At 36.7% G+C, this 27,734-nt stretch overlaps 1 protein-coding gene and 1 pseudogene across 1 annotated transcript in view; one reads left to right on the forward strand and one right to left on the reverse strand.

The window, feature by feature from the left end:
• Positions 1-7,254: 7,254 nt before the first annotated feature.
• NUP37 (nucleoporin 37) overlaps positions 7,255-27,734 on the reverse strand; it is a 58,781-nt gene continuing 38,301 nt past the window's right edge. Inside the window, exons 5-9 of the mRNA XM_049783173.1 lie at positions 18,591-18,681; positions 14,749-14,930; positions 13,979-14,029; positions 12,694-12,787; positions 7,255-7,512 (exon numbers count right to left, since the gene is read on the reverse strand). Of these exons, the coding sequence (XP_049639130.1) occupies positions 7,399-7,512; positions 12,694-12,787; positions 13,979-14,029; positions 14,749-14,930; positions 18,591-18,681 (532 nt within the window). The 3' untranslated portion in view covers positions 7,255-7,398. The remainder of the gene's footprint in view (positions 7,513-12,693; positions 12,788-13,978; positions 14,030-14,748; positions 14,931-18,590; positions 18,682-27,734) is intronic.
• LOC126023256 (uncharacterized) lies at positions 9,028-9,211 on the forward strand (annotated as a pseudogene).

Below are 27,734 nucleotides of genomic sequence, written 5' to 3' on the forward strand. Positions count from 1 at the left end.
ACTTTTGGCCCAAGAAAATTTTATATTATCTTGGATGTGTTAGGTATACAAACAACTTTTATCTTAATTTTATTACTTTTTTTTGGGCCATACCTAGAAGTGCTCAGGGCTTACTCCTGGCTCTCTGCTCAGAGGACTATGTGCTGGCACTGAGTCCAGGACAGCTGTATATAAGGAAAATGCTGTACCCATTATACTTTCTCTTTAGTTCCATCCAGTTATTTTAAAATAAAATAAAAATATAAATCCTGCAGGGGTCAGAGAGATAGTTTAGGAAGCTAAAACAATGTGGCTATTACCATAGTTCAAATCCCTGGCACTATGCATGGTCTCTCAAGTACCACAAGATATCACTCTTGAGCAGTCAGAAATAGTCCCTGAGATCTGCCAAGTGTAGCCTGATCCCCCAATTTCTACCCTAAATGAACAATTCTCTTACATGACCAGGAAGATAAGACAGTATAGGATAAGCTACATGCCATGCAATGCCCAACCCTGGTTTGATCCTGGAACCACGTGGGACCCAATATTGCTGAGAGCAGCCTTAGATGTCCCTGAGCACTACTGTTTGGCCCTGGTGGCCCTATTGGTTCTTAGTACCACAGCCCTTATAATACTGTAGTCATCCTTTGCATTGAATTGCTAGTTGATAGGCAGAACCAGTGAGAGATGCTTTATTTCCAAAGTATTACCTTGGAGGCCACTGAACGACAATTTTTTTTTTTGGAAATCTGACATCAGTTACATGTGGAGACACAAAGTTTAAGAAATGAGGACATATAGAACCAAATCTTGTACTTGCTAAAAACCAAGTGTCAGGGAAATATTATTAGAACTTAACAGACTTCAAGTCAGGATACTCCTACAAATGTTCTAGATTCAGACTATTTAGGGAAGTACATCATTACCTGGTCACAACCCAGTTTGAGGAAGTAGGGTTCCACTCTTAGAAGAATTGTCCCTACAAAACTGTTGGCAAAGTGGTTACAATTCCAATGCTTAATCCTTAATGAAGAACATTTTTTTTCATGTATGTCACGAACCACTGAATTATTTGTACAACGATTACAGTGATATAATGAGACTTTTTCTTTATAATAAATACTTTATTTTCATACTATCAGTAGAAGGAACTAGCCACAATAATTTAATAGAGGGGTTTTTAAAAGTAACATCTTTCTAATTTAACTTAATGTTAACTAAGGAAGTAACTTCTTACAGTTAAGTGTCTTAGGAAGAGTGAACCCAAATGAACTAATTTGTTTATAGTCTACATCTTCTTTATGACCACAATATGATTTATTACTAGCTGTCTCTGGCTCAATTAGGGGTTAGTTGTCTGGGGCTATTTTCTTTATGCATGGTTTCAAAAATAGAGATTTCCTAAAAAAGTATTAGAAAGTTCTTACTTGTGATGGTTGCAAAGATTAACCTTAACTTTGGCCAGAGCCTAATCTTGTTTGGACTTGGCTCAGTGATCGTACAACAGCTGTGTTTATAAGAGAGATCAAAGTTTTGTGTTTAACTACACTAAGAAGCAAAGATACAAGCACACTTACTCCCATTTTTAATAAAGGAAAGAGGCAATATAGCACTAAAAGTGGAGATGGTAGAAATGCTAGTTTCATACATTTTTAAATCTATAATGGGTTGCTCAAATTGTTTACAAAAATGGAGAAAGCTATGGTTTTCTCTTTTACTTTCCATTGCTCATCTGGATTTTATAATTTCTATAAGTGTGACGAGTACCATGATAAAACACTCTGTAAAAAATTAGTTGTGAAGGCAAAGAGCTATATAACAAAGATGTAAGTTATAAGGAATAAACTGCTTCCAAAGAAGTTTCCAGACAAATGTAACTTGATCTTACATAAGGGCAGCAATTGTTTTTATTAAGGTAGTTCAAAGACAGAAGAAAAGGTCAGAAAGTCAATTCAACGCTTTTGATTTCTCATGAAGACTGTTTCGATGAATGCAAGAGGCTCCTTTTGTTAAGTTTGAATACAGGATGCATCATCAAACTTGAATTCATTTTTCCTTTTGTGACATAGATCCTCAGCCTATATCTTATTTTGTTGTTACTACAAATGCTTTCTATAAATTAGGCATTTAATTAATAAAAACAAAAATGTTTACCTATGTTTTTAAGGATTTATTACATATATTTCTGGAAAATAAACAAAACCAAACCATATAATTAGAAACAAATGTTAGCTGTTTTGAAATTCCTATCTGATGCTTGTTAAAATAAATGTTTTTGAACAGCAAGGTGTAAAAGAAACAGAGTGTTCCTCTTGTTCCTGTTACTAAGTGCACCGACAGATTGATAAAGATATATTGGAACGGAATGCTGTTTCTGAGAACTTCATGAAGATTACGTCAAAATGGATCATCTTAAATGGTCATTTTTACTTGGAAAAATTTAATTGGGCTTAGAACTTAGGTTATTGCTGTTATGGTATAAAATTGAGTTACATTGAATCTAACTTTCTAGCTACAAAAAATTGGAAATAATCTGAAGCAACCACCTTTTTTCTTTCCTCAAAAATTACTCTTGGACACAAGACTCTCATAACTTTCCAATCAACACTTCTGGGATAATGTCAGATTCTGTACAATTACTTAAAACCAGACACAAATGCATAAACCAGATTTCAACTTCTCTACTGACATAAGATTTAAAGCAGCAACAGGACTTATTTCTAGGTCAGTGTCAATGTGTAGTCACAAATTACCAAAGTAAGTAACAAATTGCAGTACATGGGTGTGTATTTTTGTGTTTTGGCATAGGAGAGAACATCAAAATATCCACAATGTACAAGCCAAATCATAAAAATAAAATGGGACTTATGATCCCATCATTTTGAAAGAGCAGGATTTAGTTCTGACATCCTGAAGATTTTTAATACCCTGACTTTTGCTTTAACAGTCTTAAATAATACAAGTTTTAAACATAATGCAAGTTTTAAAATATAACTCCACTCCCTATCTTTCTACATTTATAAGAGAAACAATCCTGAGGAAAATAATTTCAACAGGAAAAAAACTTAGAGAAAAAATTAGAATTCTCATTGCTTTTCAGGATATGACAATATAGTCCTCTTGAAATTCAGAGTTTCATAAAAATGTCACTCTCATTTTTTGAGAATATATTATTTTGTAGCAACCATATTAACTTTTTTTTTTTGTTTGGTTTTTTTGGGCCACAACCGTTTGATGCTCAGGGGTTACTCCAGCCAGATTCACTTTCAGATCTGAATAAAGTGTACATAGCTTCATGGATAAATAACAGCTCAGAAGTTTTACAGAATCAAAACCAGCCTTAAAAGAAAAACTGAAAGTTCTTCTTTAAGACAAGACAGACCAATACAGAGATGACACTAAATCGAATGACAATTATCTCTCTAAATGTCAATAGACTAAATGCACCAGCTAAGAGAAAGAGTAGAAAAATGAATCAAAAAGCTTAACTCAACAGTCTGCTGCCTACAAAAAATACATCTGAATAGTTAGAACAAATGTAGACTCAAAATCAAAGGTTGGAGGACAATCATCCAAGCAGACACTTCTTTTATAAAAGCTGAAATAAGCAGTAAGACATCTGCCTTGCATGCGTTATTTTAGGATGGACAACAGTTCGATCTCCTGGCATCCAATATGGTCCCCTAAGCTAGGAGTGATTTCTGAGCGCATAGCCAGGAGTAATCCCTGAGTGTTATATGTGTGGCCCAAAAACAAAAACAAAACAAAACAAAACAAAAAAAACAAAAAAAAGTAAAAAACAGATTAAAAAAAGAAAAAGGCTGAAATATGGGGCTAAAGAGATAGCACAGCAATAGGGCTTTTGCCTTGCATGTGGCCAACACAGTATGGACTTGGGTTCAATTCCTGGCATTCCATATAGTCCCCAAAGTCTGCCAGGAGCAACCCCTTAGCACCACTGGTTGTGGCCCAAAAGCAAAAAACAAAACAAAAAGGTGGAATAGCCATATTAATATCAGGTGACACAAATTTTAGACTTTATGTTATAAGGGACAAAGATGGATATTTTGTAATAATCAAGGGATATGTACAACAGGAAAAAAAAATCACACACCTTAACATATATGCACCCAATGACGGACCAGCAAAATGTTTAAAGTAATTGTTGACAATCTGAAAGAAGACGTCAATAACAACACAGTAATAATGGAAGACCTCAACACTGCCCTGTCACCCCTTGACAGGTCAACTAGGCTAAAACCTAGCAAGAATATACTAGTTGTGAAAGAAAAAAAATGGAAGAACGTGTCCTAGTAGATACATATATATTATATATATATGAAGGGATCTCCATTCCCAGAAAACTGGATATACATTTTTCTCTAATGCACATGGGTCATTCTCTAGGATAGACCACATACTGATCCATAAAATCAAGAAAATACAAATTATACGAACTATCTTCTTAAATCATAATGCACTGAAATTAGAAGTGAATTACAAACAAACACAGAGGGAAAACTGTAACACCTGAAAATTGAGCAGCTCACTACTGAACAGCCCAGTGGATCAGAGATGAAGTCAAAAGATTCCTAGAAACAAATGTGAATGAAGACACAAATTACCAGAATTTGTAAACACAGCAAAAGTAGTAAGAGGAAAAATTATAGCTCATCAGGAAGGAAGGAGGGACCTACATAAATAGCTTAATGACACAACTTATAACTCACAAGATAAAAGGAGAGAGGAACCAACTTAGAAATGAAAAGGGAAGATCACTACAGATAATACAGAAACTCAAAGGGTAATCAGAGACTACTTTGAGAAACTCTATGCCAAACAAAACAAAACAAAACAAAACAAGAGAACCTGGAAGAAATGGATAAATCCTTGGAATCTTATCATCTTTCATGGTTGAACCAAGATGATCTGGCATATCTAAATAGACCCATCGCTATTGAGAAAATTAAAATGGTAATCAAAAGTCTTCCCAAACACAAAAGCCCAGACCCAGATGGATTCACTAATGAACTCTTTCAAACCTTTCAGAGGAACTACTACCAATCCTTTTCTGGCTCTTTCAGGATACAGAAACACTCCCGAATAGTTTTTATGAAGCTAATATCACACTGATACCCAAACCAGACAGAGATGCTGCAAAAAACAAAACAACAAAACCCCAAAAAGACCCCTACATACCAATATTCCTGATTGACACAGATGCAAAGATTCTCAACAAAATCCTAGCAAATAAGATCCAACACCCTAAGAAGGTCATTCACCATGATCAAGTAGGTTCCAGATATGCAAGGATGGTTTAACATACAGAAGCCAATGAATGTAATATACATCATATCAACCAAAGAAAAAATAAAAAGCATATAATCATACAAATAGATGCATAGAAAGCATCTGTTAAGGTCCAACACCCATTTACAGTACAGATTATTTTCTTTGTTTCATATTTCTTGCAAATAGAAAAATTGATTAAAAGATATAGGTACAATTAAAAACGAATGTCCTGGTAGCAGAGAGATAGTAGAAAGCACAAAAATCAAAGGATGGAATAAAAACATAATGTGAGTTAAAAATAAAAGTACATATATTTTGATATAATACCCACAAATCCTATTTTGCATTTTCATCCATATTTTTTGGCATGGGTTTGGTGATATGCTGTGGTGCTCCTGGATTATTTCAGTCTGTTCTTAGGGATCTCTCCTTGTGATGCTTTGGAGACCAAGTCTGGCCATATGCAAAGTATAAGTATCTTATTCTTTGTAGTAACTGTCTAGGTTAACATTCATTTTTATATAACTCTCACAACAATCCCAAAGAACAGCAACCACATAATAATCTTATTTGAGAAAATGTAGTATTAAATTGTAGAAATAGATTTTTTTAGCAATTTATTGAGGTTTACACTAGGTCGAATATGATTATATATCCAAACAAAATTCTGAAGCAGAATCATTATAAAATGCTAAATTTTAGAGATATGCGATAAGGGTAATCTGTATGTATTGCTACCAGGCACCACCTCAAAGCATTAAAATTTCTGCCACAAATTACTGGCAGAGCGACAGTGACTGATACTAGAGCTGGAACACTGAATGCTCAAAACTGTTATAAGAAGCTTTTTAAAAATTGTTATTTCTTAATTAGAATAGTGATAATTCATAATTTCCAGAGGAGGACTGTTAAGGTATTAAGTCTTAAGTCATTTTTCATGGAAAGCTTTGTCCTCTACCAAACATTGTAAGTACATTGAGCTATCTAGTCAGAAGGAATGTGAATATAGTAAACAGGGTGAGTAACATACTGTCCCATTTATAAGAAATTTCGAATCATTTTTATATAGGAATGAATAATATCTCTTATAATAACTGAGAAAGTGATAAAACTACACAAATATAAATTGCTAACAAACTGTATATACTTATACAGGTGTATGTAAGAACTCCCAAAAGAATGAAAACAAATTTTTCTCCTTCATAAATGTCTATAACCTTGAAGGTCAGGAAAAATACAGGGTGCTAGAAAGACAGTAGAGTTTAAGGAGCTTGACTTTCCTATGGCCAACCCTGGTTTGATCATTGGCATTATATAAGGTTAGTTCCCTGAGGATTGTCTGGGTGATTCCTGAGTAGAAAGCCAGGAATAGCTCCTGGACACTTCAGGTATGGTCCCAAGTCCCCCCCCCCCACAATAAATACAAATTTATAAAAAAACCAAAAGATCTTTGGTATATGGAATCTATTATGCTGAGTGAAATACATCAGAGGGAGAGAGATAAACACAAATTGGTCTCACTCATCTATGGGTTTTGAGAAAAATGAAAAACATTTGTGTAATGATTCTCAGAGAAAAAATAGAGAAGCACTGGAGGGTCCAGCTCCCGAAATGAAGCTCACCACAGAGATTGTTGAGTGCAGTTACAGAAATAATTACACTGAGAACTATCATAACAAAATGTGACTGAATGAGGGAAGTAGAAAGCCTGTCTAGAGTACAGGCTGGTGTGGGGTGGGGAGGAGGGACACTTGGGATATTGGTGATGGGAATGTTGCACTGGTGAAGGTTTATATATATATATATATAAATAAAAATAAATAAATAAATAAATAAATAAAAAGATTTATAGGATTCATATAAGATGATAAATCAGAAGTGTTTCAATAATCATCTCTTCTCTACAGTTGAGTCAATACTAAAGTACTTCTTAAAAAATGAAAAGATTTAGACAGAGAGAATAGATTAGGTAAATTTTTTCAAAGCAACAATATTTATTTAACAAAAGTAACAATTAAGCTATCTCTCAAATTTACAGAATATTTGATATAAAAATAAGAAATTCTACAAAATATGTACTAAAAATACAAAGCTTGTGGATCTAAGGTGTACAGAAAATCTATTTTACATTTCAGTCACCCAAAACAAGAGCTGGTGGTCTCCTCCAATTGCACACAGTGGGAGATTTCTATGCCAGGAAAGGCCAGATCCAACCGGTACAGAGCCAGTGAGAATGGGCTACAAAATATAAATAAGTAAGAAGACAATAAATCAGTACATATAATAAAAAAGCTTTAAAAATAAGAGATTCACTTATAACTTTATATTGCTTATATGGAAATAAATATAAAATAAGTTCTTAGAGGTGAGATACACATCATTTGCAGCTAACTGATATGAATCAATGGTGCAATCCAGATGCAACCATTATTTGAGTGTGGGGCCGGAGAGACAGCACAGAGGTGTTTGCCCTTGCAAATAGCCAATCCAGGACCCAAGGTGGTTGGTTTGAATCCTGGCGTCCCATATGATCCCCCATGCCTGCTAGGAGCTATTTCTGAGCAGAAAGCCAGGAGTAAACCCTGAGCACCGCTGGTGTGGCCCAAACACCCTCCCCCCCTCCAAATTATTTAAGTGTAAGCAGGCTTCCTGATTTCCTGCTTGAGGCGGCCGGGGAAGACCCAGCGAACTTAATACCAGCAACGTAGGCTGTCCCTGCAACAAAAGTGGTGCCAGACTCCTGCTGTGGGCTTATAAAGGTCCTCTGCATTTCTCCATATTTGGCTTCCTGATTTCCTGCTTGAGGCTGCATAGGAAGTCCCCATCTTAAATCCAGCAAGGTAGGCTGTACCTGCCCACAAAGAGTGGTGTCAGAGGAGCGCATCTTCTAGCCAATGAATTCCACCATTACGCATTGAAAAAACCATACTAAAAGTGAGACAATGGTAAAACAGCACAGATCAACTAAATGTAGAGAGAAAGAAGATGTCAGCTCTGATGATCTCAGAAAAGCCAACCACCTAGTTAACCTCTCAAATAAGTTTAGAGAAGAAATATGGATGATGTTCATAGAAATCAAGTTGAATGGAACACAAATAAGAATCAAGAGGATATAAAGACAGAAATCAGAAAACTCAAAACTAAAATAATATGTATGAAGAACTCAGTAGATGAAATTAAAACCTTAATGGAATCCTCTAACAGAGTAACAGCAGCTGAGGACAGAATCAGTGAACTGGAAGATGAGATACAGAACAACTCCATACAGCAGAAGAGATTGGAAAAGAACCTTAAAACAAATAATCAGACAATGGAACAAAATACTCAAAAAATGTGAATAAATGAAAATAGAAGTCTTCAATAAACTCAAAAGAAATAAATAAGAATCATTGGAGTCTCAGAGACACAGGGAGAAAATCATCAGGAACAATCAATAGTCAAGGACATCATTGTAGAGAAATTCCCAAAGCTAAATACTGTGTGCAACCAAATTCTGCATGCTTGAAGAGTACCGGCTAGAAGAGACCCAAAGAAAAGCACTCCAAGACACCTAGTTACAATGATGAATCCAACAGATAGGGATAAACTACGGAAAGCAGCAAGATCAAAAAAAAAAAATCCTTAAGATTTACAGTGGACCTTTCATACGAAAGGTTTCTTTAATAAGAAACTCAGGTGTCCAGGAAGGACATTTGAGATATTGGTGATGGGAATGTTGCATAGGTGAAAAATAAAAAAGAAAAGAAAAGATAATGCCTTCCAATGCTTACCACAGGCTGTGTTCTTTACACTGACTGTATAGAAAGAGGAGGTACAGTATATGTATATAGTATATATATATATGTATATATATACATATATATGTATATGCTTCCCATATACACCTCATATACACCAGGTCCTTTGCCTGGTCTGTATTGTGAATGGGGGGACAAAAAAAAAAAAAAAAAAAAAAAAAAAAAAAAAAAAAAGGAAAAAGAAACCCAGAAGGCAGTGGTAAAAACAGTGACAAAATTCAACAAAATGAATGCTTTGCCTAGAATACTGGACCCAGCCAGACTCACTTTCAGGTTTGAAGGAAGTATACATAGCTTCACAGATAAACAACATGTCAGAAACTTTACAGACTTTACCAGAGTATCACTGAGTGTGGCCCAAAACAAAAACAAACAAAAAAGATGGGAAAGGAAAAAACTTCTTCTATAGTCAAGGGCATCTACCACAAGCCAATGGCAAATATTCTCAATGGAGATAAACTAAAAGCCTTTCCTCTAACATCTGATAAAAGACAAGGCTGCCCTCTCTCACCATTCCTATTCAACATAGTGCAGGAAGTTCTTGCCATACCAATTAGACAAGAAAAAATATCAAGGGCATTCAGATAGGAAAGAAAGAAATCAAGCTCTCACTGTTTGCAGATGATATGATACTATATTTAAAAAACCCTGAAGACACTAAAAAAAAGCTTCTGGAAATCATAGATTCATATAGCAAAGTGGCAGGCTACAAAATATGACAGAGGAAAAATGGACATTAAAAAAGTCTCATTCACATTAGTGTCACACAAACTCAAATATCTTGGAGTCAATTTGACTAAAGAGATTAAGGACCTATATAAAAAAAACCCACAAAATCCTACTTCAAGAAATCGAAAAGGAGACATAAAAAATGGAGACACGGGGGGCCGGGCGGTGGCGCTGGAGGTAAGGTGCCTGCCTTACCTGCGCTAGCCTAGGAGACGGACCGCGGTTCGATCCCCCGGCGTCCCATATGGTCCCCCAAGCCAGGAGCGACTTCTGAGCGCATAGCCAGGAGTAACCCCTGAGCGTCACCGGGTGTGGCCCAAAAAAAACCAAAAAAAAAAAAAAAAAAAAAAAAAAAAGAATGTGAAAAAATGGAGACACATACCCTGCTCATGGATTGGTTAACATTTTAATGTTGTTAATTAATACACCCCAAAGCATTGTACAGATTTAATACACTCCCTCTAAAGATACTCAAAACATTCTTCAAAGAAGTGGGTCAAACACTCCTGAAATTTATTTGGAACAATAAACATTTGCAAGTAGCTAGAACAACCCTGGGAAAAGGAATATGGGAAGCATCACTCCCCCCAATTTAAATTATATTACAAAGCTATAGCCAATTAAACAGCATGGCACTGGAATAAAGACAAACCCTCAGATCAGTGGAATAGACTTGAGTATTCAGAGAATATGCCCCAGATATACAATCAATCAATTTTTGATAAGGTAAACAAATCCAAAATAGAGCAAGGAAAGCCTCTTGAACAAGTGGTGTTGGCACAACTGGACAGCCACTTGCAAAAAAAAGTGAACTCAGTCCTCCATCTAACACCATGCACTAAGGTTAGATCTAAATGGATTAACGACCTGCATATCATAAGGTATAAAGTACAACACGTAGGTAATATACTCCATAAATTTGAGACTAAAGACATCTTTAAGGAGGAAACAGCACTCTCCATACAAGTGGAAGCAGACATAAACCAATGGGACTATATTAAACTGAGCAGCTTCTGCACTTCAAAAGAAAATGTGCCTAGGATACAAGAGCCACCCACAGAATGGAAGAAATTATTCACCCAAAGCCTATCAGGTAATGGGCTAATATAGAAAATATACAAGGTACTGACAGAACCTAATAAGAAAAAAAAACCTAACCCCATCAAAAAATGAGTAGAAGAAATGAAGACAATTCCTCAAAGAAGAAATACAAATGGCCAAAAGGCACATGAAAAAAACGCTCCACATGACTAATCGCTCCACATGACTAATCATCAGTGAGATGCAAGTCAAAATAACAATGAAGTACCATTTCACACCAGAGACTGGCGGGGATGTGGAGAGAAAGAAACTCTCATTCACTGCTGATAGGAATGCCGTCTAGTCCAGCCTTTATGAAAAATAAGGAAATTCCTCAAAAGACTGGAAATTGAGCTCCCATATGATCCACTATATCACTCCTAAGAATATATCCTAGGAACACAAAAATGTAAAAATTACTAATTATATTCATTCACCTATATTCATTGTAGTGGTACTTACAATAGCTAGATTCTGGAAACAACCAAGATGCCATTCAACAGATGAATGACTAAAGAAACTGTGGTACATATACAGTGTGGAATATTATGCAGTTGTTAGGTGAGATGAAGTCATGAAATTTTCCTATACATTGTTGTACATGGGATTTATTATGCTGAGTGAAATAAGTCAGAGGGAGAGAGACAGACAAAAAATAGTCTCACTCATCTATGGGTTTTAAGAAAAATAAGACATAGTGTTGAGTTTAGTTAGCGAAGAATAATACCTGTCTTGAATCCAGGCAGGAGATGGGGAAGGAGGGAGATGGAAAGGTTGCACTGGTGAAGGGTGTAGTGTTGTTTTTATGACTGAAACCCAACTACAATCATGTATGTAATCATGGTACTTAAAGAAAAAATAAACAAACAGAAATAAAGAAATGTAAAAAAAAAAAAAAGGAATGTTGGGGCTGGAGCACTGGTGCAAGTGGTAGGGTGTCTGTCTTGCACACACTAACTTAGGACAGACCGCGGTTCGATCACGCAGGCGTCCCTTATTGTCCCCCAGGAGCAATTTCTGAATGCATAGCCAGGAGTAACCACCGATTGTCACCCCCCAATAGTAGTTTCTAAATGCATAGCCAGGAGTAACCACTGATTGCCCCCCCAACAAAAAGGAATGTCAAAAAAATAAAATAAAAATAAGTGTAAGCAGCACACAAAATAACTATATTTATTTATTTATTTTTGGGTCAAAACCAATGGTACTCAGGATTTACTCCTGGTATGGCTCAGGGTTCCATATGTGGTTTTCATAATCAAATCTAGTTTAGCAGCTTTTAAAACAAGGGCCTTACTTCTTGTTCTATCTCTTTGATCCCCAAAATTACTATAACTAAATGAAGGCGAAAATGTAACAGAAGAATTAATACAATTCTTATAAAATACTAGTAAAAAAGGATGTTACCAAGGTGATTCAAGTAATAAAACAGTCCTTTGCTTTCAAATTTAGTAAAAAGGAAAAAAATTGGTTAAAAATGACAAAATTGGGACTTTGAGTAGAAGAAATAAATAGAAACACAGAGATAATAAAAAATACAATAAAACAAAAACAAAACCCCCACACATTTGGAACTCAGGAGACAATACAAAGCATGAGCTAAGACCCAGGCAGTACAGTCTAAACACCAAAAAGGTGGATTTGATGAACTCCAGCATTGCATGAAGGGCTTGAAAAGCACAGCTCTACCACAACCATCTTGCCCAAATGACCAACTATTCCGGGAGTGAGCCCCGGAGCCTGCTTTGGTAAGTCCTCCCAAGCGCAACACAAAACCAAAACATCCATCTTACATAATAAAATATTTCATTACCTGAACATGTCCCAAATGATGAATTTGAAATTGGCTTGCCATTTTTCCAGGATAACCAGTTGTTGCAAATAGATTTTCATTAATTGAAGACCATCTAAGAAAAGACAAAGGATAAACTAAAGAATAGTATCCTATGGATGACTATACACTTTTATGAAACAAATTATTTCTTTTTTCATGAAACAGTAATTTTATGATCCTAAATTTGCTAATATGGTTCTACAGTTAAGACTGGGAACTGCAGGTAATTGGCTGTATTTTATCTTTCTGTGAACATGAGTGCTTATTATTTGTCTACTTGTTAAGTTCCAAAGTTACATAAGGCTAGCACAGTTCCTTTCTTTGTTATTGATACCATGATAGTTTTGCTTAAAAAAAAAAAAAAAGAACTAATCCTCAACCTGTTAATACTCATAATCAAAGATTTAAATATGTCTTGGTTCACATTTCTAAAATCAGAATGCATCTTAAGATATGTGGCTTTAATACATTTAGTTTAATATTCTTTTTTAGTGTACATAAAATAATGGTTTCTCTAAATTCTACAATGTTGTTGAGGGTGTTTTAGAGATGATAACTACAGCATATAATAAATGTCCTACTGGTTTTATTCTGTTAATATGTTTTTGTATTGCTTTAAATACATGTATCCTAATGACTATACTAGACAATTGGATTTTATGTAAAAATGAAAAAACAAGGTAGATAAGCATGTCAATTTTTTAAAAAGGTTTAAAAAAGTCATCAATACATATACTATGGGGCCGGTGAGGTGGCGCTAGAGGTAAGGTGTCTGCCGTGTAAGCGCTAGCCAAGGAAGGACAACGGTTCGATCCCCCCCCACCATGTCCCATATGGTCCCCCCAAGCCAGGGGGGATTTCTGAGTGCTTAGCCAGGAATAACCCCCGAGCATCAAACAGGTGTGGCCCCCCCAAAAAAACCCATATACTATTTAGTATGTTTCATTTAAAGCACAGTAAAGTTTGTATATAAGCATAGAACCAATCTATATTCACATATACATTTTTTAGTACAGAAATTAAGAAAGTGTATGTTCTCAGGCTGCTGGTGGTATGTTTCACTCTTAATAAAAAATTTCAATGAAACTACTGGCAAACAAATCAGTCTCTTGCCCAAACCAAAAGACAAAAAACAAGGACTTCAGTTAAGAATACAAAATAATCATTCAAGGAACAATTATACTGGGAAAGTATTCCAGGTGGTGGCACTACACAAAGAAACCAAACTCCAAAGATCCAAATAGTGCATATAATAGAGCATTACCTGAATAGGCAGGCCCGATCCATGTGGACAGGTCTCTTATCTTGCGGGTAACTAAAATACAGTATTTTGCATTTAATGTTAGGCTCAAGTTGTGAACTGAAATTATGGCTTAAGAGATCACTTCTTTTTAAAAGACAATAAATAGTCATTGTACTTTGGCTGTGATAAAATTCAAAGCAAACACTTGATTATAATAGATGAGATATGATGAGCACATAAACGAACACCATCATTAAACAAGATCAGTGTTTCTTTCTCTTTTCCCTATGCCAAAGCCCTTTCACAACAAACATACACAAATAACTCCTCAACTCGAAGGTTTTCTCTTTCATAATATACGTTCTTGGTATATTGAAGAAAACTTTCAAAGCAAAGGTACTCATCCTGATTATATAAAAACCCATATAGCTGACCATTTTTTTGTTTTTGCACCATATTTGGTGATGCTTAGGAGTTACTCTTGGCTATGCGCTCAGAAATCGCTCCCGGGTTGGGGGGACCATATGGGACGCTGGGGGATAGAACTGCAGTCCATCCTAGGCTAGTGCAGGCAAGACAGACACCTTACCACTTGCGCCACCACTCTGGCCCCAGATCTGACCATTTTCTAGGAAAGGCAAGTTTGCCCTCAACAGTGAAACCCACGTATACAATGACTCAGTGGTTCATTTAGTAAAAGTGACTGATTTTGAAGACCAGGTATACAAGGATTCAACTGGTCATTTAGCAACCATACTGATTATTTGTTAAAAAAAGATACTTAGAAGTACCTAGATCGAGTAATATCCCAAATTAACCAATCATTCCCGGCAACAGCTCCGACTTTGAAGGTATTTTTTAAGCACCAGTGTGCTGACATTAATGGCATCTGTTCTGATTCAAGAGATAAAATAGCTTGTTGGGCCAAAAGATCATAAAAACGAATTGTTCCATTCTTCTCTGCCACCATCAGCTGTAAGACAAAGAAATCATCTAATTCACTAACCAAATTTGGAAAGTAGGTAGGTTAAATGGTAAAAGGTAAATAAATGTGTGTACAAATGGGAGGTTAAATGCTAAAAAAAAAGTTATTTTCATATAAAAGAAAAAACAACTATAATTTAAGGCAAAATACCTGGGATTATATATTTAAAATTGAATAACCTTTGGATTATGCAATCTTAATGAAGAGGCAGAAGTTTAACATATTTGCTTGGTGTTTGGGATCATACCCAACAGTTCCCAGTGTCTATTCCTAGCTATAAATAGGTGTGATCTGGATAGTTCTTGGGGACTATATATGGTGCTGGGAATTCAAATCAGCTTCTTTGAAGGCAAGTGCCTTACCATCTATGTTATCTCTCCAAATCTAAATAACTTTTTAAGAACAGGCAGCTTGTTTTCTACTAACAACAGCACGTTGCTGGTCAATGACAAATAAGCAACAAAACCATACAAACCTTTACATCCCTTGTTTTATTTCAGATGAGGAGACAAAACTCAAAGATTAAATGGCTAATAATGGTCTTTCTGCTAGTTTATAAACTCAAGTGCTGGACAAATTTTGTTTAAGAACACGCGTGTGTGTGTGTGTGTGTGTGTGTGTGTGTGTGTGTGACAGATAGTACAGGGTTTAAGGCATTGCTTTGCACATGGCAATCCTGATTCAATTCCCAGCTCCACATATGGCCACTGAGCACAAAGTCAGGAATGAGCCCTGAGTCTCCCAGGTGTGTCCACTTCTCCCATTCTCACAATAAAAACAAAATCAGAGCACATGTGGTGAGTGGTTATAACTGAGGGTGGTGAATAATTGGAAATGGGAGACTAATAAAAACTTAGCAGAGCCTATTAAGAACATTTTCTGGGGCTGGAGTGATGGCGCTAGCAGTAAGGTGTCTGCCTTGCCCAGATTAGCCTAGGACAGACGGTGGCTTGATCCCCTCAGCGTCCCATATGGTCACCCAAGCCAGGAGCGATTTCTGAGTGCATAGCCAGCAGTAACCCCTGAGTGTCACCAGGTGTGGCCCAAAAACCAAAAACCAAAAAAAAACCAAAAAAAAAAGGAAGAAAATTTTCTATTTTGACCTGCTTTTCAATTCTTGAGGATTTTGGTAGAACTTAAGGACTATTAAAGAGTAAATCTACCTGATTTACATAAATCCTAAAATAGGAGAAATGAAAAATTGAAGGAAAGTGCAGATTTAGATAGGAAGTGTGGGGGTTGGCTCACCTCTGCTCTAGAAGCTATACATTCTAGAGCACATAAGTCTCTGTGACTAAGATTCTCAATGATAAAATAGGGGTAATAACAATAGAACTACTTCTTAAGATTGTTGGTCTTAAGAAAGGTCTGAGTCAACCGATGGATATCTATTACAATCGTTTTAGCACAGAGATGCTTACAAACATTACCTGGTTATTACAAGTTGACATCTAAATGAAACTTGGATCTAGCAGGTTTTTTCCCTTTTGGTTATTTCTTGTTTTTAAAGGTGTGCTCAGGCAGGTAAAATCCTGGGGATAGTTTTTCTGGGAAATATAATACAGAAGTTCTTGTCACCAGCCTTGACACTGCCCAGAAAGGAAAGCAGGATTCCTTTGAGATACAAGTACTGTGTGATATTTGGAGATGAAGAAATTGAGGCACCATTCAGAGGAAGGTTAAACCATGAGAAAAGTGAGAAGCTTCAAGAGAAACTTGAAGATAATGATTAGAATATGAAAGAGCCAATCTTCAGTAGTTTTTAAGGGACTAACTACTGAGCCCAGAACAGCATGGGTAGATATGGTTGATTTCATGGGAGCATTTGAGTTAATTCTTTTGATTTTGGGTCATCACTGATAATGCTCTGGACCTACTCTTGGCTGTGTGTTCAGGGATCACTCTTGGCAGACTTGGGAGACTACATGATATTGGAGACTAAACGGGTTGGATGCTTACAAGGCAAGCATCCTACTAGCTTGAGTTTTTTTAAATCTATATTATTATTTTAATCTATATTATTATTATTATTGATTTTTGGCCACACCTGGTGACGCTCAGGAGTTACTTCTGGCTATGAGCTCAGAAATTACTCCTGGCTTGGGGGACCATATGGGATGCTGGGGATTGAACCAAGGTCCGTCTTGGATCAGTTGCGTACAAGGTAAATGCCCTATTGCTGTGCTATTGCTCTCGCCCCTATTATTTTTATCTATATTATCAATTAAGTTTTATCAACTAATTTTTCTCATGCATCCACATGCAATGAAAAAGTTATTTTTCTAAAGGAAGATGTGGGACATTTCACATGATAGGTTTGAAAAATTTGAAATAAAATCTTACCTTTTTAATATTTTCTCATGAAAACTTTCTTATAGTATGTAATATTAAGTAAAACTATTTTCAACTTTAACTAGATCCCTAATTTAAAGAAGGGCATTTCTCATGTTGTTCATTTAAGCTTAATTCAATTTAAATTTTTTACATTATATTTAAACTTTCTAATATCAAGCTTTGAAAACTGAGACACAATATGAATCTAATACTGTATGAATTGGGGAGACGTTGACTTTAAACTTTCACTGTGTTGTGATTTACTTCAGAGTGTATTTTTCTAAGTCAAACTTGTTGAACATTTGTAAAATTATCATTTTATTTTAACGAAGAAAAAATATGAAAAGACCAACAACCTACATACTTGGAATTTGACTCTAGTTATTTAACACTACATTCAGCATCTAACAACTTTCTGTTTCTTAGGCTTTCAAGTTCAGTAGTGACATGATGAAACATTTACTAACATTAGCCTATGGGCCAGGGAAATAATCAGGGTTGAGGCACATGATTTATATGTGCAAGGACTCTAGAGTTTGATCCCCAACACATGGCTCCACAGCTGGTAGGTGTGGCCTTGTAATCATGGAATTTCTGAGTCCAAGCTGTGAACAGTTACTGGCCAAGTATCAATAGGTGTGGCCCTTGAGTTCCCTGAGCACTTCACATGAGCCTTCCTCCCCAATAAAAGATTAGTCTAACTAAAGTACGTTGAATAAATACATAGCATAGGTAAGCTGCACATGAGTAGAATCTAATTTTATTGGTAAAGATACAACTGGCATGAAAAAAATCATAGATTTGACAATAAATATAAAAATTTGAAGGGACCCTAGTGTTAGCATGATGGGTGGGTACTTGCTTTGCATGTGGCTGACCCAGTTTCAACCCCCAGCATTTTATATGGTCCCCTGAGCCCACCAGGAGAGATTCCAGAGCACAAAAAAAGAGTAAACCCTGAGCACCACTGGGTGTGACTTCAAAAACAAAATTCAAAAAATAAAAAATTGAACAAGTCTGGGCATCGGGATTTAGAATGTAATTTTTCAAAGAGCAAGTGTTCTCTGAATAAATAAATAATGAATAAATAAAGTAAGTGTTCTCTGAATAAATGTTACTTATGGATGGTGGTTGTCAAATTAAAAACTTCATTAAGAAAACACCCAGGTATATATTACAGATATAAATGAATGCATATGTAAATTTGTAAGATAGAAAATGCCACTGAATTTTTTCCTCTATGTATGTAAGTAGTATAGATGTAAATATATTTTCAACTTGATAAAAGAAATATAAAGTACTATTATAATTGACCTTAAAAGATTCCTCAGGATGCCAGCACACACTCATTCCAGGTGAACGAAGAACAAAATTAGCTGTCTGTATACCTTCCAAGCTCCAAATCCTAATAAAAAAAGTAAGAACATAAAATAACACATTTTGATATATTACAAAAAGCTTTCATTTATTTACTAAAAATTATTAAGAGACTACTATATATATACATATATATATATTTAAAATATACCTTGAAGAAAAGAACCCTAGAAAATGAATAATCAGTATAAATAATTTAATTTTTATTCATTTATTTTGGTTTCTGGGACAAACCCAGTGGTTCTCAGGTGTTACTCTGGGCTCTGCACTCAGGAATTACTCTTGGAGGGCTCAGGGGACCCTAGAGAATAATGGGAATAGGACGCAGGACAGATATGTGTGTAAGACAAATGTCCTACCAGCTGTACTATCTTTCCAGCTCTATGAATTTATTTTTTTATATATTAAATTGTAGAACAGTAACATTTTCTCTAATAATTTTTTTTTTTTTTGGGTCATACCCGGCAGTGCTCAGGGGTTACTCCTGCCTCTATGCTCAGAAATCGCTCCTGGCAGGCTCAGGGGACCATATGAGATGCTGGGATTTGAACCAATGACCTTCTGCATGAAAGGCAAATGCCTTACCTCCATGCTATCTCTCTGGCCCCTCTAATAATTTTTAACATAGCAAAATTGTTAACACACTAGCCAAATTAAATTACTTATATGACCTTTATTTTGTGGGCAGAATCTCAAAGCTCCTAAGTCACTAATGAGATTGTATTCCTATTTTAAAACTCATCTCAATAAACTTTTTATTTTATGAAAGTATAGCAATTTACAAAGTACTCATAGTTGAGTCCCAGCAATGTCCCAGCAACCAATAACATCACCAGTGTCAAGTTTCCTTAACTAGTGCTCCCATGTTCTCTCCTATACCTCCTCCTACTAGCTTGCCTTCTTGACAAGCTCCTTGTTTTATTGATTGATTGATTGTTATTTTGGGCTACACGAGAGAGCACTTAGGAGTCTGGCTCTGTGCTCAGAAATCACTCACAACAGGCTTGGGGGACCATATTGGATGCCAGTGATCAAAGCCTGGATCAGCTGGATACAAGGCAAATAAATGCTCTACTTGTATGCTATTGCTCCAGCCCAACAAGCACCTATTTTTTTTTTTTTTTAAGTTTGGTTAAAGTTTGGGTTCAGGATTCAGTATTGACTCTGTAGTTTGGAAATTTAGCACATCAGTCCCTTACACAACCAATGTAACTGAATCCCCTTGACCACTGTCCACCAGATTGCTTCTCATCTGTCTTTTCACTCACTCCTCTTTATTCTATTTCTTTCCTTCTCTCTATACTCTGGGGCCAAGGGTGATCTAGGCATCCTCCTTTAAACCACTGGATTCCTTTATCCAGTTATTCTTATTTTTTTCAACTATATTTAAGGACTTTGATTACAGACATGATTGTAGTTGAGTGTCAGTCACATATATTAAAAAAAAAACTTTCACCAGTACAACATTCCCATCACCAATGCCCCACATCTCCCTCCTCCCTGCCCCATACCCTGTATTCCAGACAGGCTTTCTACTTCCCTCATTAATTTACATTGTTATAATAGTTGTTAGTGTAGTTATTTCTCTAGCTGCCCTCACCCCTCTGTGATGAGCTTCATATCATGAGCTAGAGACCTTCAGCCTTCATTTCTATTGTCTCTGAGAATAAAAGTCTTTTATTTTTCTTAAAACCATAGATGAGTGAGATTATTCTTGTCTATCTCACTTGCTCTTACTTATTTCACACAGCATAATGGATTCCATATATATCAATGCATTGGAAAATTTCATGACTTCATATCAGCTGATGGCGGCATAATATTCCATTGTGTATATGTACCACAGTTTCTTTAGCCATTGATCTGTTGAAGGACATCTTGGTTGTTTCCAGAGATTGGCTATTGTAAATACCACTGCAATGATTATAGGTGTGAGAAAGAAATATTTAAATTGTCCGTTTGTGTTCCTAGGGTATATCCTTAGGAGTGGTATAGCTGGATCACATGGGAGTTCAATTTCCAGTTTTTTGACGAATCTTCATATTGTTTTCCATATAGGTTGGACTAGAGGACATTCCCATCAGCAGTAAAGTTTCTTTCCATATCCTAGCCAGCATTGCTTGTACTCATTCTTTGTGATGTGTGCCAGTCGCTGTGCTGTAAGACAGTACCTCATAATGTTGTTTTGATTTGCATTTCCCTGATGATTAGTGATGTGGAGCATTTTTTAATGTGTCTTTTGGCCACTTGTATTTCTTCTTTGTGATATTATTCATTTCTTTCCATTTTTTGATTGGTTTAGATTTTTTTCTTGTTATGTCAGTACCTATATATCTTCAAAATTAACCCCTTATTTGATGAATATTGGGTGAAGAATTTCTCCTATTCTGTGAGTGGCTTTTGTATCATAGACACTCTTTCCTTTGAGGTGCAGAAGCTTCTTATCTTAATAATAGTCCCATCTATTTAACTCTGCTTCCACTTGTTTAGAGAGTGCTGTTTCCTCCTTAAATATGCCATCAGTCTCAATGTCATGGAGTGTTATACCTAGATGTTCTATATACATTATAGTTTCGGGTCTGATATCAAGATCTTTAATCTATTTGGATTTGACCTATGTGTGTGATGTTAGATGGGGGTTTGAGTTCACTTTTTTTTTGCAAGTGGCTAACCAGTTACCACACACAATTTGTTGAAGAGGCTTTCCCTGCTCCATTTTATATATATTTCCCCTTTATCAAAGCTTAATTGATTTGTATGTCTGGAGAACATTCTCTGAATACTCAAGTCAATTCCAATCATCTGATGCTCTGTCTTTATTCTAATACCATACTGTTTTAATAACTATGACTATAGCTTTGCAATACAATCTAAAGTTGGGCAAAGTGATGCCTCCTATATTTCTTTTCCCAAGGGTTGCTCTAGCTGTTCGCATGTGTTTACTGTTCCAAATAAATTTCAGCAGTGTTTGATCCACTTCTTTGAAAAATGTCATGGGGAGCCTGAGAGGGATTGCATTAAATCTGTAGAATGCTTTGGGGGAGTATTGCCGTTTTAATAATGTTAATCCTCCAATTTATAAAATGGTATGTATCTCCATTTTCTTGTGTCCTTTTTGATTTCTTGAAGCAGGATTTCTTAGTTTTCTTTGTGTAGGTCCTTCACATCTATGGTTAAATTGACTCCAAGATATTTGAGCTTGTGTGATACTAAAGTGAATGGGTTTATTTTTTTTTAATGTCCATTTCATCTTTATCATTGTTGGTGTATAAAGGAGGCCATTGATTTTGGAGTATTAATTTTGTAGCCTGTCACTGTGCTATATGAATCTATTGTTTCTAGAAGCTTTTAGGTAATTTTAGGGTTTTCTAAATATAGTATCATGTCATCTGCAAGCAATACGAGCTTGATTTCTTCCTGCCCTATCTGGATGCCCTTGATATCTTTTTCTTGCATATTTGCTATGACAAGAACTTCCAGCTCTATGTTGAATAGGGATGGTGAGAGAGGGCAGCCTTGTCCTATACCATATTTTAGAGAAAAGGTTTTAGTTTATCTTCATTGAGAATAATATTTGCCATTGGCTTGTGGTAGATGGCCTTGACTAAATTGAGAAAATTTCCTTTCATTCCCATCTTGCTTAGAGTTTCTTTTTATCTTGAATGGATGGTGGAACTTATCTAATGCTTTCTCTGCATCTATTGATATGATCATATAATTTTTTTTAATTTTTCATTTTGTTGATATATTATATTATGTTGCTTGATTTACATGTTAAGCCATTCTTCCATTAATGAAATGATCCTACTTGGTTGTGGTGTATGATCTTCTTGATGAGGCATTGGATCCTATTTGCCAGAATTTTGTTGAGGATATTTTTAATCTTGTGTTCATCAGGGTTATTGGTCTGTAGTTTTTTCCTTTCTTTTTTCCCCAGCATCTCTGACTGGTTTGGGTATCAAGGTGATGCTAGATTCACAAAAATTCTTTGGGAGGGTTTCAGTTCATCTATCATGCTTTTCAGATCTGTTATTAGAGAGGCTTTCTGATTTGTGTTCAGCTAGAGCTATGTTTCCTTTAATTTCCATGAGGATCCTCCATATTTCTATTCTAAACTTCTTATTTGAGAGATAATCAGATGGTTGGTATTTTTTTGGTCATCAGAGCTATCATCTTCATTCTCTGTGCATAGTGTTTGCCTGTGAGATTTCCTCATTGTCACACTTGTTGATTTTCTTCTGCATGTTATAGTGGGGTTCATTAGTTTGAGTGCGCGCATGGCTGTGAAACGAAGCGGAGGTGCTCTTCTGGAGCCTCTTAGAGACAGTTTTTGCTGGGCTCTTCTTGGCCCTCTCAGGAGTTTCAGGAGATAGAAGAGTAGAGAAACAGGCAAAAGCAACAGGTCCCCTCAGTCTGTATCAGTTGGTAATCTCACAGCAGGGGCAGATCCCTCCTGCCTGCCTTCACAGACCAAAGGATCTACCTTTCTACTGGGGCACCTCTGGGAACCAGTTCTGTAGTTCACTTCTAATTTCAGTGCCTTGTGATCTGAGAAGGTAGTTTGTACAATTTCTATCCTGTTGACTTAATGGATATATGTTTTATGGGTCAGCTTGTAGTCTATCCTGGAGAATCACCTATGTGCATTGGAGAAGTATAGCCAGTTTTCTAGGGATGGAGTGCCCTATATATACATACTAGTCCACTTTCTTCCATTTCTCTTTTCAAAGCTTTTATATTCTTTTTAAGGTTCAGCCTGGTTGACCTATCAAGGGTGACAAGGCAGTGTTGAGATCTCCCACTGTTATTGTGTTACTACTGATAACTTCTTTCAGACTTCTCAACAATTGTATTAAAAATGTTGCTGGTCCCTCATTGGGTGCATATGTGTTTCAAAGGGTGATTTCTTCCTGTTAAACATATTCTTTGGTTAGTACACAATGACCATCTTTGTCCCTTACAACTTTTCTGAGTCTGAAATTTATGTCATCTGATATTAATATGGCCATTCCAGCTTTTATTTTTGGGGGGGGGGCACACCCGTTTGATGCTCAGGGGTCACTCCTCGCTAAGCGCTCAGAAATTGTCCCTGGCTTGGGGGGACCATATGGGACGCCGGGGGATCGAACCGTGGTCTTCCTTGGCTAGCGCTTGCAAGGCAGACACCTTACCGCTAGCGCCACCTCACTGCCCCCCATTCCAGCTTTTTAAAGGGAATTGTTTGCTTGGATAATTTTCCTCCAGCCTTTGATTTTGAGTGTATGTTTGTTCTGACTATTCAATGTATTACATCTGATATTTTTCTTCTAGTCCGCAAAATATTGGACTGAATTTTTTAATCCATTATGGCACTCTTTTTCTCTTAACAGGTACATTTAGACCATTGATGTTGAGAGATGATTGTCATGGGGTTTATTGTCTTCATGGTGTAGAAGTTTGTTTTGTCTGTTGGTCTTTCTTGCCTTATAGTAGACCTTTCAGATTTTCTTTCGAGGCTAGTTTTAAGTCTATAATGCTTCTGAGCTGTTGTTTATCTGTAAAGCCATGAATACTTCCTTCATTCCTTCAAACCTGAAAGTGAGTCTGGCTGGTTGCAGTACTTTTTTTTTTTTTTTTTTTGTTCTTTGGGTCACCCCTGGCAGCGCTCAGAGGTTACTCCTGTCAGGCTCAGGGGACCATATGGGATGCAGGGACTATAACCACCGTCGTGCTGCATACAAGACAAACGTGCTACCTCCATGCTATCTCTCTGGCCCCTGGTTGCAATATTCTAAGCAAAGTATTCACTTCGTTGAGTTTTGTCTCTATATCCCATTACTGCCTTCTGGCTTTGATGTTTTTTTGTGACAGATCTGCTGTAAATATTAAGGATGCTCCTTTGAATGTAATTTGTTTGTGATCTTGCTGTTTTCAGGATTCTTTTTTTTTTTTTTTTGATTTTTGGGCCACACCCGTTTGACGCTCAGGGGTTACTCCTGGCTATGCGCTCAGAAATCGCTCCTGGCTTGGGGGGACCATATGGGACACCGGGGGATCGAACCGCGGTCCGTCCTACGCTAGCGCTTGCAAGGCAGACACCTTAACTCTAGCGCCACCTTCCCGGCCCCTGTTTTCAGGATTCTATCTCTATATATGGGATTTGTCATTTTGACTAGGATGTGTCTTGGGGTGCTTTTCTTTTGGTCTCTTTTAGCTGGTACTCCGGGTATGCAGGATTTGGTTGCATGCCATTTTTAGCTCTGGGAGTTTGTCTGTAATGATGTCCTGGTCTGTTGATTATACTTGGATATTTTCTTCCTGGGTCTCTGGGACTCCAATGATTCTATGTGTTTCTGTTGAATTTATCAAGGACTTCAATTTTCATCTGTTCACATTCCTTGAGTATTTTTTCCATTGTCTGATCATTTTCTTTAAGGTACTTTTCCAATCTCTTCAGCTGTATGGAGTTGTTCTGTATCTCATCTTTCAGCTTACCGATTCTGTTCTCAGCTTCTGTTTTTCTGTTGGAGAGGCTTTCTATTGAGGTTTTAATTTCATCTACCATCTTTTCAGTCCTGTTATTTTAGTTTGGAGTTTTCTGATTTCTGTCTTTGTTGTTTCTTCAGCTCAATCTATATACTTTCCTTGATTTCTATAAACATCCTACTCTAAACTCCTTTTCTGAGAGGCTAATTAGGTGGTTGGCATTTTTCCAGTCATCAGAGCCGCCACCTTAATTTTCTTTTTCTTTCTTTCTTTCTTTTTTTTTTTTTTTTGTGCCACATCCGTTTGATGCTCAGGGGTTACTCCTGGCTAAGCACTCAGAAATTGCTCCTGGCTTGGGGGGACCATATGGGACACCGGGGGATCTAACCACGGTCGCGATCTTCCTTGGATAGTGCTTGCAAGGCAGACACCTTATCTCTAGCACCACCTCGCTGGCCCTTACCTTAATTTTCTATATCTGGTGTTGGCTAGCATTGTTTTCCAATTCTCATGTGTGCTGTGTGGGTTTTTTCTACATTTTGTGGTGGAGTTCATTGCTATAAGATGCGCGTGACCCCAACATGCTCGGGCATTTCCAAGTCATCTTCTACTCTCATCATTTTTCAGGGTTTCTGTGCTAGAGTTGGTTTCAAAGTTGCAGCAATCAGGTGTCCTTAGTAATGGCTATGTATCCCCACCCTGCTTGGGCATTTGCAAGTCATCTCCGTCTCTCAGCTTTCTTCAGGGATTCTGTGCAGGGGTTGGTTACAAAGCCACAGTGATTAGTTATCTATCCAGTTTTTCTAAATACCATATATAAGTGATATCATCCTGTGTTTATCCTTTATCTTCTGGCTTACTTCAATTAATATATCTTCTAGTTCCATCCATGCTGCAGCAATTGCATCATTGCTTACATTGCTTAAATGTGTAGTATTCTCTCATGTATATTTTCATGATCCACATCTTTATGATCTACTCATCTGTTGGTGGGTATCTAGATTCCAAATCTTAGCTATTATACCAACTGCTGCTGTAAAAAAAATGGTTTACATACATTCTTTTGAATTTATTTCTTGTCCTGGGGATACATACCTAAAAGTAGACTTGCTAGTTTTTTTTGGAAGAGAAATAAAGATCACTATTGATAATATTATCATAAACATAGGAAACACCAAAATTATTAAACAAATCCTTATGAGTTCTTGGTCTTAGAGCATTTTGCCTGTATCTTCCTTAATGTACAATACAGATTCTTTGATCCACTGAGTTTACTTTTATACAACATGTTAGTTGTGGATCCTGCTTTAATTTCTTATCTGCAGGTATCCAATTGCCCCTACATCTGTTAAAGAGACTGACTTTACTCCATTTTATGTTCTCAGATCTTTTTTTTGGTTTTTGGGTCACACCCAGCAGTGCTCAGGGGTTAGTCCTGGCTCTGTGCTCAGAAATCGCTCCTGGCAGGCTCGTGGAACCAAATGGGGTGCTGGGAATTGAATCACTGTCCCTCCTAAATTGGCTACATGCAAGACAAACGCTCTACTGCTGTGCTATCTCTCCAGCCCTGATGTTCTCAGATCTTTTTATCAAAAATTAGCTGACCCTATATATGAAATTTTGACCTTGGATGTTCTATTCCAGTAGTCCTCTATGGCCCGTGGACCACATATTGTATTTGTTCCTGTTTTGTTTCTTCACTTCAAAACAAGAATATGCAGTGTGCATAGGAATTTGTTCATAGTTTTTGCTTTTACTATAGTCAGCCCTTCAATGATCTGAGTGACAGTGAACTGGCCCCCTGTTTAAAAAGACTGCATTTATTTCAGTACCATGCTATTTTGGTCATTATGGGTTTTTTTTGTTTGTTTTTATTTTTGTGCCACATCCAGTAGTGCACCAGGGTTAGTCCTGGATCTGAACCCAAAAATTACTCCTGGCAGGCTGAGGGACCATATGGGATGCTGGGGATCAAACCTGGCTCAGCTGTGTTCAAGGCAAAAATTTCCTACCTACTATGCTATCAATCTCTCAAGCCCCTGATCAATATGGTTTTATAGGATAGCCTAAATATAGTTTAATTAGAAACCTTCCAGTTTCTTATTTTTAAGTATGGTTTGGGTATCTGGGGTCTTTTTGATTCCATACAAACTTTATAAAGAACTTTCTAAGTCCTTGAAGAATGTTGACAATTTGGAAGAGAATTGCATTGACTCTATATAGTAGTTTAGGAAGGACTGTCATTTTGACCATTTTCTTAGGTATTTTTTAATTTCTAAGTATCTCGAAATTTTATAGTAAAGAGTTTTCACACTTGTTTGAGAGTTTGTTTTTTTTTCCTTCTTTTGGTCACAGCTGGTGGTGCTTAGGAGTTATTCCTGGCTCTGTGCTCAGATTTTGTTTCTGGCAGGCACAGGGGACCATATGGAATGCCTAAATTCAAACCACTGTCCATCCTGGACTGGCTGCGCACGAGGCATATGCCCTACTGCTGTGCTATCTCTCTGGCCCCCTCCCCTCTTTTGCTGATTCCTACAGACCTGATGTTTTTGGACACTGTTTTTAATAGGATAGACTCTGATCTCTTTCACCTCTGATTCTTTATATATAGGAATA

Source organism: Suncus etruscus, chromosome 11 (assembly GCF_024139225.1).
Source record: "Suncus etruscus isolate mSunEtr1 chromosome 11, mSunEtr1.pri.cur, whole genome shotgun sequence".
NCBI classification, from domain to species: domain Eukaryota; kingdom Metazoa; phylum Chordata; class Mammalia; order Eulipotyphla; family Soricidae; genus Suncus; species Suncus etruscus.